Source organism: Amblyomma mixtum, chromosome 1 (genome assembly GCF_055824585.1).
Source record: "Amblyomma mixtum isolate Tamu chromosome 1, ASM5582458v1, whole genome shotgun sequence".
Lineage (NCBI taxonomy): Eukaryota > Metazoa > Arthropoda > Arachnida > Ixodida > Ixodidae > Amblyomma > Amblyomma mixtum.
The window spans coordinates 209,036,032-209,047,753 of record NC_143012.1 but is presented as its reverse complement, the minus strand read 5'-3'; the positions used below and the strand labels follow the sequence as shown (position 1 = coordinate 209,047,753).

The 11,722-nt window shown below is 49.1% G+C and overlaps 1 protein-coding gene across 1 annotated transcript; it reads right to left on the bottom strand.

Annotated features, from left to right (window-relative positions):
• Window positions 1-440: 440 nt before the first annotated feature.
• On the bottom strand, window positions 441-10,021 carry LOC149370727 (uncharacterized). Its single transcript, XM_089578476.1, has 2 exons — window positions 9,911-10,021; window positions 441-1,756 (listed from the first exon to the last, which is right to left on the bottom strand). Exons 1-2 carry the CDS (start codon window positions 10,019-10,021, stop codon window positions 1,427-1,429), a joined length of 441 nt encoding a protein of 146 aa, XP_089434602.1. The 3' UTR covers window positions 441-1,426.
• Between the last annotated feature and the right edge of the window lie 1,701 nt (window positions 10,022-11,722).

Sequence of the window (11,722 nt, the reverse complement as noted above, 5' to 3'; positions counted from 1 at the left end):
AAACTGCGCGACGGCGCACGCAGAAAAAAACGAAGAAAACATGCAACACCGCACTCAGAAATTACGGTTTATTCGCATCACCACTCGTATAAATACATGCCAGATTCTTTCATGCAAACATGAAGAAATAAAAATAGCACAAGAAAACAAGAAAAAAATTACCAAGAAAACACCCGTAAATTAATAAATCCATTAACAATCGCGCATACATTATAACAAGTGCAACAAAATTAGGCGGGAGTGAAAACAGTAATTCTTCAACCAAGGTAGAGATAGACGCAGCGCTAACGCTAATGCCTTAAGGTGTTTTGACTTCGTTTTCTGTAACTATCTGTCTTCAAAGGCTGCCTATATTTTTCTTTACAACTTTGCAGTTTTGAACATGCCCATCACATCAGGTAGGATAAGGGTCATAAACGTTTCTTCTATCTGTTAATTCTACAAGCTAACTGTTCTTTAGCACGCCAAAGCACATAAAGCTAGTCTAACCGGGAGGTCCTGTAACGTTTTCTGTGCTTCTTTCTCGTAATATACCCGTATGCGACCAAAAATTCATCTTGGTCTTCATCCGGCGCTGTTTAAAAAATTGCGACGTAACAACCAATGCGATCATCTGCGCTCGTGTACTCTAGTTAACAGAGCCCTGTACTACAAATTCTGAAGGTAGCAAAGACTTGGAATAACACAGAGACGTAGCACATTACTTGTCGAATTAGTGATGGCCTCCAGCACTTCCTACAAAATGTAAATCATTGCTCGGCAAAAACGCTTTCATCAAAGAACTAAATTCACGAGGTGTTTAGAACTTCGACATTTGAGGAGCAAAAAAATCATCTGCCACGCTTCACTAGAAGCCGCAGTTTATATTGACAAATAACGGAGCTTAAAGCGGGGTTCATGAGCTATATGGCGCCGGGAACAGCAGCGGCTTTCGTAGGCTTTGTTTGCTTTTATATTCAGGTGCTTCGTATTGCAACAAGAGTGTGCTCACTAACTGCATCCAGCACCTCACTACCTAAACATTGCTCCATTATTATTGCAAGCTTTTTTTCTGTATATAAATTTGAAGGCTTCCGCTTCAATCGCGTCTTTGTCTTTAACCAAACGCTACATGCCCCTGCGCCCTTCCTCAAATGACATGCCAAATAAACAGCGACCTCCTAACACTCCACGCAAATGTTTCCCTCCTTGTTTCGAAATGAGCAACAGTACCGCCTTCTACACCAAGGTTTCGCGTTTACGTCCTGTGTGCTCTGCATTTTCTGTAGCGCAAGGAAATGAATAAATACCGTACCAAACTGGCTGCATAAAACCGCATTTGGACTTCTATTTTGGTTTTTAGATATCGTTATCGTCGTCAGCAGTAAGTCGCTCGCACAATGGCACCTCGAGTAGAGCTGCGCCCGCAGCCAGGCACAACTGCGAATCACCCGGTGCTCTTGGTGATCGCCTCTTGGCTCCCGATCCCTTCGGTGCCTTCCGTCTTTCCTTCCGTCTTTTCATTCTCTTTGGAGGCAAGCTTGGCGGCGGCTCCTTCGTCTCCACCGCCTCCGGCTCCTTCGTCTGCTCCGCCTCCAGCCAATGGGGCTTCTTCGGCTGCTTCGGCGGCGCTACGCCGCTCACTCCGCATGCAACACACGCCCACCACGGCCACTAAGACGGCGATGACGGAGGCAACGATGCCCAGGGCGCCCAGCAGCGCACCGCTGTCGTCGGCACTCGTGTGCCGTTCATTCATCTCGTCGAACTCGTTTCTCTGCAATGTCGAGGCGGAGAAAAGGTCAGCATATAATATGTCTCCTAGGTATACCTCCTCGTTACATGGCGCAATGAAGGGACATCGGCACAAAGAACAGAAACGGTTTGGTTTATGGGGGTTTAACTTCCCTAAGTGACTCAGGCTATGAAGAACAACGTCATGAAAGCCTCAGGAAATTTAGACCACCTGGTGTTCTTTACGCGAACTGAAGTAACACAGTACACGGGCCTCTAGAATTCCAACTCCATCCAAATTCGACCGCCGCGGTCGGGACGAACCCGCATCTTTCGGGTCAGCAGCCGAGCGCCATTAGCACTGAGCACAAAGAACAGAACTGTCATGGGAGTTTACCTCCATATCTTTGTTCCTTCGTGAAAAGAATCATCTTACGCTGACCTGTCCATCTATTCACGCTTACCTTGTTAGGAAGCACACAGGCCAGTTTCGCCAGCAGACATTCGCTAGACAGAATAACATGGAGGGCACACCACTTTGAAAAAGTTGTCCATCTTTCAAGGCACCGAGAAGAAGCACGTTCCTAGAAATGACCTAGGAGCCTCTTTTAATGGCGATCTTGCGGTATTCTTTACGCAAAGAAGTATTTTTAGTTTAAAGTTCCCAAGTTGCATATGGCCTATATGGGAGACGCCATACTGTAGAACCGCGGATTAGTTTCGGCCATTTGGGATAATCTGACTCGCAGCCATATGTACAACGCAGTACATCGGCATATGAGCATTCAGGTGGCGCAGAAAGCTAGTTGATCAACAGTGAAGTGTCGGCACCTGTGCTGAAAAAGCTTCAACGATCCGTGCGTTTCACACATGTTACTCTAAAACAAAAGTCCTAAATTTCTCTTCCGAGGTGAAGTTTTGTTCGGGAGATGGCGCCATTGACGTCGGAACAACAGCGTAATGATGGCGGTTTTCATGAAAACTAATTGAAGCAGGACGTCGTGATCAATTTTCAGACTGATTAAGTTGCTTCACCTTTTATGTCCACGGTCCTATCAATAGCGTGCAAGGAAAAACTGTGCCGATGTTAGCGCTGTCAGGATGTGGAGATGAACTGTACTATTTGTGTGGTTAGCCGATCAACGTTCTGTCCGAAGGAAAAAAAAATCACCATGAGTGGTCTTCCTACATCTGCGTTCCCTATAGTCCTGGAGGGGACTGCTGAGCTGATTTCTAAGGATCGTGGTTTGAATGACCAGTCGATAGTTTTCGATGCTTGCGCGGAAGAGTCCGATAACAGCGAGGAACTTGAGGTTCACGAAACTTCCAAGTGGGTCCCTCGTAAGGCGAAAAAAGCATAAAATAAGCCCCTACTGAGCAGGCACCAGCGGTCCTTGTCTCCTTATAGACACGGGGCAGGTAACCTTCACCGCCATGTTGACACTGGAGGTGACTGATGTCATCATCATTGCGAGCCAGCTACCGACTAACAATGCCTTAAGTACCGATGCCCATACAGGCACCCCTCGTCCCTCGATATTGAAGACACAGCAGTTGGTGAAGCGCTGCTGTGGCTCAGTGGTTATTCCGCTCGGTTGCTGACCCGAAAGACGCGGGTTCGATACCGGCAGAGGCGGTCGCATTTTGATAGAAGCGAAATTCTAGAGGCCCGTGTACTGTGCGATGTCAGATTCACTACGGCCTCCCTCATAACCTGAGTCTCTTTGGGACGCTAAACCCCCCTAAACCATGAACTAAGCAGCAGTCAATCGACAGTGTAACGGTTGCCATTGCTCAGAAAAATGTCTTCCATCGCTTTAGCTCAAGCACCATCAAAATGAACAGTAATATGTTTGCCAACAATAGAAGCGCGGTTCTTCTCCATGTAACAATGCGCTTATGGACTGGTTTTAAAGAGACAAAAAAAAGCTAGAAGAGAGGTTGAACGCAGCCAGTAGTAGAACGTTTGAAAGCTCGCACATTGTGCATGCGCTATTTTACCACTCCGGAACCTTTCTGAAGGAAGCGATGCAAGCCTAAGGAGCGTCGACAGCCGGTTGTAAACTTTGCGAGTGGTCCGTTCGCCGGAAAGAGGTTATCATTTTGCATGTTTTACAGGCGTAGTAAAAAAGCTTTATTAAACGCAATGCACAGTAGAGAGCTGGATATTATACACAACGTGCGCACTGTACTCCTCAACTTAAACGCATCCCTTTAAACAGAGAGAGATAAACTAGTGCTTTGTGACACGTAGGTCCATGGGTCCCCGCTCGACCCCACAACACTATGCGTTCAAGAGTTCATGGAGTTCCAAGACGTGGGCGTCCTGGTCAGTGGCGTTCTTCTGCCTGGCCAGGTCCAGAGCGCCGTAGGATCTCACATTCCTCCCAAGTGGTCCGTAGCTGCAGGCCCCGCGGGTGATGGTTCACAGGGCATTCAAAGAGATTGTTGGTAAGAGTAGCGTTGGGTGGGTGCAATCGGTGCAAGAGGGGGTGTATGCTCCCGGGGAATCCGGGACAGTAAATAGGGGCAGGGAAGGGTGCGGGTCTGAATGCAGCGCCATAATATTTGTGGCAATTGTTAACTGACTGGTGGGGTGGGGTGTATAGATGACGCTCGGCGCAATACGTTTTGGTCAGCTCGCTGAAGGAGTGGATTTTGCCGCCGCCCGGTTCACAAGAACTTGGGCGTGGTCAATGGCGGCTTCGCTGCCGGGGTCCCAGAGTGCTCAGGCACCCAGATCAGTTACGCAATGCTGGGCGGGTTTATCGCGGGTAAGCAGGGGATGCGGAAAATGGTCTCATGCACTCTCTGTCGTCTAAAATATAAGACAGCAGTTTTTGAGGCAGTAAGGACATACCGGAGGTTAGTGTGTGTAGTGTAACCGCGATTACCGCTTCCTCAAAAATTCCGGTGTGGATGTGGAAGCAAGGTGCAGGGTGGCGATGGGCTGGAGTGTGTATTTAACGACTGCATTGCTTGCGTCTTTGCCCCTGTAGGCTGCGTTCAACCATACGGCGTCGGCTTCCGAACCATTGTATTTGTGGAGAGTTTTTGCACGAGCTATGCGGCGGGCCGAGTGATATGGGGTGTGGGCGTCCCGAGGTAGGGGTTTTAATAGGAGCTGTGTGCCTGTGTGGGGTGGGAGTCTGGTAGTAGTGTGAGGTCGGCTGCTGGTATGCGAATTTGGAGGACGTCAAGTATATGACATCGTGTGAAAGACTGAGCTACACGAGTGTATTGTGCTTGTCTGTGGGCCTCTATGAGTGAAGACGACACCTTGCTCCCTCCTTATCTACCATCGTTCTTCATTGCTTCCATAGCGGTGGTCCAGGTAGCCACCGTGAGTGAAGTAGCCACCTTGATAACCTGCTGCCACTCCACAAAACTTGACCGCTGGAGCATCCAACGGTCGTTCCAAGTGGTCAAATCGTTATCCGCATCCCTGTGCAATGAAAATTAGCAGCTAGATACACTACCTGGTCCAAGGACCGAAAAAAATATTTATCTTACAAGGAGAAATATTTATCTAACGCACACGCTAAAAAATTCAGTGGGGCACTTTGTTGACCTAAAGTGCGGTGAGACGGAAGCCTTAAGCGCGGTGTTGGTGCTTGTGTCACTGTGTGCTTAAGATGTTAAGCTTCGGCTGTAAGAGTGGAACGCGACAGCGTCTTGCAACGCTGCCAGGGAGTCTAGTGAACGCCGTCACCCGTTCGGCTCTGCCATTGTCCTCAGCCGTGTGCTGTACACTACCCCATATTTACAACTATCCAAACATGACATACACGCTTTGGATGCTTTGATTGGCAAGGCATTCAAGGTAGCACTTCATCTTCCTCTCAACACACCCACAGACAGATTACTAGGCCTGGGCCTCCACAACAAGATCGGGGAACTGGTGGAGGCCCGCCGACAGGCCCAATATATCAGGCTCACACAAAGTTCCACAGGTCGGTATATCGTGAACTCCCTCGGAATGCAAATACCGGCCAACGACCCAACCCTCCTCGCCATGCCACGACCCCTTCACTGGGGGCTTCTCATCAGGCCGCTCCCGAGAAATATGCACCGCGTCCCACCATGAGCAGCGCCGCAGAGCCCGTGCGAAGGCTCTCCATCAGGCATACGGTTCCGAGCCGGACGCCGTATGGGTGGACGCTGCTTGCACGGGTGATGAAGCGACAGCAGCTGTGGTGGACTCCTCTTCATCCACCCTCCTCACACTACCTCTCCCTCCTAACACGTCCCCAGAGGCTGCAGAGGAATCCGCCATTGCACTTGCTATCACTCGCACGGACGCCCGGTATATTTGAAGTGACTCTAAAACTGCGATTCAAAATCTTGCTCGAGGCAGAGTTCATGTCCCTGCTTTTGACATACTGGACTCGCCCGATGCACCCCCGCCCCGCCGAGTGGAGCTGATATGGGTGCCCTCGCACTCCCGGAATCCCGAAAACGAGGCCGCCAACCTTTTAGCTCGAGGTTCTTTAAACCGGGCTCAGGTGGCCTAGGATCGGGGATTCACGAAGGAGAGCATGCACTCATTCAGTAAGCTGACCCAGGCATACAGAGCCTCACGCGAGCAATACCCCCGCCCCACCCCTCCCTAGATAACAAACACGCAGCACTCTGGAGCAGACTAGAGACACACAATCTCCGCTTACCCCTTAACATAGCCCACTATCATCCCTCCTTCCCTCCTCTGGCATGCGCCCTATGCCCAGAACCCCTCGCCTCTTCCCTCGACATCATTTCCCTCTGCCCGGCGGACCCTCCCCAGCGGGACCTAGAGAACCTCAAGACCTGGGAGGACTGGGTAGTTACGGCGCTCGGCTGCTGACGCGGGTTCGATCCCGGCCGCGGTGGCTGAATTTCGATGAAGGCGAAATTCTAGAGGCCCATGTACTGTGCGATGTCAGTGCACGTTAAGGAACCCCCGGTGGTCGAAATTTCCGGAGCCCTTCACTACGGCGTCCCTCATAGCCTTAGTTGTTTTGGGACGTTAAACCCCAATAAACAAAGAAACAATTAAACTAGCCAAAGTACAATTGGCCCGTTTGAAATTCGCGCACTGTGACGTTACGACCATTTCGACCAATTGAAAAGCGTGACATTTCTGTCGACAGCTCCTCCTTGCAACGATGAGGCATTAAAGCCTTCCGCCTTAAAAAATTCAGGGGGGCACTTTGTTGACCTAAAGTGCGTTGAGGCGACAGTCTTTAGCGTGGTGTTGCTGCTTGTGTCACTGATCTGTGGTTAAGATGTTAAGTACACAATTGTTTGCGAATCTTAAATGCTGGATACACTGGAGGGCGTTTGGAAGGCATCCGTCTAATTCGACGCCTTTCTGTAAACACTCTCCAGCTTTCTAGACAAGGACAACTGCATATGCGTTGGCAGCAAATAGCGTAGCCATTAGAACGCCCGGCTGCAGAACGGAAGGATCGTGGTTCGGATCCTATCGAGCACAAAACTTTTTTTACTGGTCCGACTAGAAAAAGGTGGCACCTCTGCTAACAACCTTCTGTTGATTGAAAGGCTTTTTAAAGTGTTTTAAAGCGTTTTAAAGTGATTTAAAGTGTTTTAAAGGCTTTCGCCTGAAAATCTACAGGTGGTCCATGGTCCAGATTAGTCCAGTGCACTTCACTACGCCGTCCGTCATTGCCTATCTGTCGCGTCGAGACGTTAACCGCTCAATGAAACACAATGCAATGCATGCAATGCGATGATACAATACGATGGGACACGATGTGATGCGATGCAGTACGATACAACGGGTTATAATACAAGCGATACAATGTAATACACAATAAAGTATGCACAGGACGTCACGGACGCCATTTTGGCGCCTAACGCGCAGTTTCCGACATGCAGCATGGACAGGGAAACAACCAGATTACATAGGCTACATAGCCTTTCGCCAGGCTGCATGGATGCCAAAACAGCAGCCGCTGTAGTTTAGGGTGCATATCCTTATACATCACCGTGCACTGCTCAGCAGAAGATAGCGGTTTCGGCAGCTAATCCCGAAAAATTAGGATCAAATCTGATCCGCGGCGGTCACGTTTCGATGTGGACGAAATGCATAAGATGTCAGTGCACGGTAAAGAAGCCCAGCTGGATAAAATTAGTCGGGAGCCCTCAACTGCACCGTCCCTTTCTCTGCCCCAAGACTATGTTACATGCCCCTGGCGCGGAAACCAACGTAGGCTTCAAACTCTCATGGCACTGTAGAAGTAAATGAGCTCGCTCAAAAAGGATGGATGGATCATGGTCCCAAAAATTGCCGAAGACGCTTTGGAAATTCTGAACTGCGCTTGGCGAAAGCCTTGTGGTCATCGGTCCCTTACGGGCTGATCCAAACATACCTCCTGTTCATTCTTAATAAATGTTTTTACCACCACCAACCAACCACCGCTTTCCCGAACCGCTTGACGCGTGGCGGGCTTCCCGCATGTGCGGTTTTTTATCGTCTTTGGTGACTGCGGTCTCTAATTTGATTGCAGTGTTTTAAAGGGAGTTCTTTGGCGCCGGTTTCGCGACGTCGCCGTCGCCGTTGTCCGTTCGGCGTTCATTGCCGTTGGCGTTGACGTTTTACACTGTGATCATTTTCAGGAAAGGAAGCGCTCATAACTGGCTCCCTGGGACAATGGACGCCTGAATCGCGCTTTTGTGTTGTTTTTGCGACTGCAAGAGCCATTGCCTAGCAACCGTCGCTGTGGGCACCCGAACTGCACCGTATAGGAAGGGAGGGAGTGGAAGTGAAAGGAGAAAGAGAAAGAGGGTCCGTAGTGCAGAAAATGAAAATTCCATTTGAGGAAAAGAAATTACGCAGTAACTGTAGTAACTGTCTCGTGTCTCTCGGTGGAAACCCGACGTCCGTTTGCAGAGGAAGGGAGGAAGTGGGAGTGAAAGAAGGGACAGAAAGAGGGCCCGTAGTGAAGAAAAAGAATTTTAGGGAAGAAAATTATGAAGGAGGTTGCGCCGCTGCGTGGAGTAGGGGCCACAGTTGGCACGATTCCAGCGCAAGGACGGACACCGCGTGCATGAGCCAGTAAAGGCTTTCGCCTTAAAACATCACACGTATTGTTCGAGCACTGAGAGGCAGCACTGCCCAGCAATGCTTCGGAAGATCAGCGCAGGCTCATCGACTGGGTTAAGGTGGTGGTGGTGAAAACATTTATTAAAAATGGACAGGACGTATGTTTGGATCAGTCCGTTAGTGACGGATCCTTACAAGGACTAGATGGAGGTCCCTAGAATGGGACCCCAGTGGCGGTGGCTACCGCCCGGGCGCGCCCGACTAAGGCTTGTTGGGCCTGTAAGTCGTGGCAGCCGAGCAGGGTCGCCTGCCAGTCATCCCGGGTTGGGTTGGGGATGGGGGGAATAGCGGCAGCGGCAGCAATCAGTCTCGAGTAGCGCGCGCGCTGCTCGAGATTGGCATGTGCCAGTCCACCGGTCCCGACATCACAAGTGCTTCTCGAGCCGGCGCCAGCATGGAGTATATCATAGTTCGGCGCAAGGTCGCAGGGCGCTATAAAATTTTTGCTCACGGTAGTACAATTGAGGAGAGAAGTATTCTGGACACGTGAAAAGCTATCAGTGCGCATAGATGCAATGTCTTCCAACGACCACCCCCACTTCATTGTCATAGATTAGAGCACGTACTGAGTTCGGCTACAACCTCCACAGGTGCGGTCTCGAGGTAGCCGTTAAAACACAGTTATTGACTTCGGTCGCTGCTCATGTGTCCTGGGGAAATTTTTACCCCCGAGTAGAGCTTTTTTGCCTCTAATTTACTATTACGCACATATTACAATGCACATTAATCGCAGCAATAAATATATAATGCATTAACACCAACAACACGATAGAGGAATCCAGAAGGCGTTCCAAAAAGTGTGCAACAAATGGTTGGTTGGTTGGTTTACGGGGTTTAATGTCCCAAAGCAGCTAAGGCTATGAGAGACGCCGTAGTGAAGGGATCCGGAAATTTCGACCGCCTGGGGTTCTCTAACGTGCACTGACATCGCACAGTACACTGGCCTCTAGAATTTCTCCTCCAAAGAAATTCAACCGCCGCGGCCGGGATCGAACCCGCGTCTTTCGGGTCAGCAGCCGAGCACCATAACCGCTGAGCCACCGCGGCGGCAGTGTTCAAAGTAAAATAAGTCAATATAAAGATCGGACTTACACAGAGTTGGGTCGCTTCGTTGCACAACGTATGCACGCATTTTGTGCAAGGGTCGCCTTTCTCGTAAACCGGCTCACCTTCCACGCGCCCCCTGCGGAGGACACAGGCCATTGCATATGTGCATCAGTGCGCATGCAGCTCTGACTGCCATTGACGGGGATGAGTAGTGTTGACAGCATTCGTGCTAGCTCATAGAAATGCATACGGTTCAGGATTACACCTCCATTTTCTGAAAAGTTGCAGTGGCATACCAATGAGTCGAGACCACTAAAGCCTAACATACTAACCTCGAATAGGCTTTTAGCGTGTGGAAGATACGGCCTCCTTATTTTTTATTTGCCACCACTGTTTCCATGCTCATGTCGTACCAGACTAGACCTTTCTTCTCAAAATTCGCTTTTTGCACACTCAGTATAATGCCGTTTGCGTTCTCTGAAGAGTACATGCCAATGCTATATCAATTTCTTCTTCTCAAGGTCAGCAATAATATCCTTCTCTCGCGTTTGTTCCCTCATTCATGCTGCTTTTATGCCCTCAGTTAAGTTTACACCCTTCGTTTTCTATCAGTCGTAGTGCGGTGGTTAGCATGATTTGAACGCTTGTTTAGCTGTGTTATCGGACCAATAGGTAAGTGCGTCTCTCATAGCCTCAGGCGCTTTGGGACGTTAAACCGCCATAAAAGAATAGAAAGGTACGGGCAGAAACCATCAGTTAGCTATCACCCTCTTCACGGAAATGTGTGAGTCAGTGTTAACAATCAGTCCTGACGGTGCAATGCATCCGCTAATTGTCATGCGGTTCAATCACCTGTCATGATCTAAACCTGCTGTTTGTTTGATGTAGATGTTGTGGACTGCCAAACAACTGCAACTGTCTTGCTTTCTCCCACTCTAGTTGCCATTACTGTAGCTTACGGCATGTTAAATTTACAACCCGGCTGTCAACGGCTAGCTTCTAAACTTAAACATTGGGGGTACAGCAGTTCATTTTCCTGTGACCGATTACTTACTGAAGGCTTCTGATTAGTTCCCATAATAATTACATTATCACTCATGTCGCTCATATGACACTTCGTATTAGACCTTAGAATCATGGAGTCATTGCCCGCGTGAGTTCTCCGACACATCTGATCGCTTCTGCGAATATTAGACGGTGGCCTCAACTTCACCAATGCTGGTGACTTCAAACTCTAAATCTAGAACAGGAAAGGGAATCAGGGAAGAGTACTTGCCGATGAATTTAGACGCCAATGATCGCAATCTCCACCACATAATTGTAGGTGCCGAGATGGTCCCAAACGTTTTGTTAGCCGGACTTTATGTCTGCTCTTTCAATGCAAATGACAGAAGACATACAACACTAACACGTACCTTACCAAGCCTGCATATGTTTTGATGTCTCTCCGAAACGTGGATTGAACCTGGCGAGCCGGTGAGCTAAAATAAAGAATTATTAGGCAGGACTGCCAAGTTGCTTCTGATCTGAAATGTCTGCCATGCTGATTGACCTCATCGTAACCAATGTGGCCGAAGAGTGAGAAGCAAAGTTGCACAATGACCGCCCATCTTTGCCGTCCATTTCTCTCTTATTGTGTCTAACCAGAATGTTATACGGTTCCTGACACTCGCTTCGACAATACACAGTTTCTCTTTCCCCCTACATGTGAATTTGAACAAAAGACATACGAAAGTACAAACACTTCATCACTGACATCTGCAGATGATGACACCGGAAGATGCAATTACTACTAAGAGAGAGCGCTTAATAGACCTCCTGTTCGAAACTTAGCTCATGGTATGGCAGTTTGGACAC

What these genes read in the sequence shown, in the direction of transcription:
- LOC149370727 (XM_089578476.1), bottom strand. Translation starts at nt 10,021, where the DNA reads ATGGCCTGTGTCCTCCGCAGGGGGCGCGTGGAAGGTGAGCCGGTTTAC. An exon ending in ACGAAGCGACCCAACTCTGT is followed by an intron (nt 1,757 to 9,910) that starts GTAAGTCCGATC and finishes TCGACATTGCAG; the next exon opens with AGAAACGAGTTCGACGAGAT.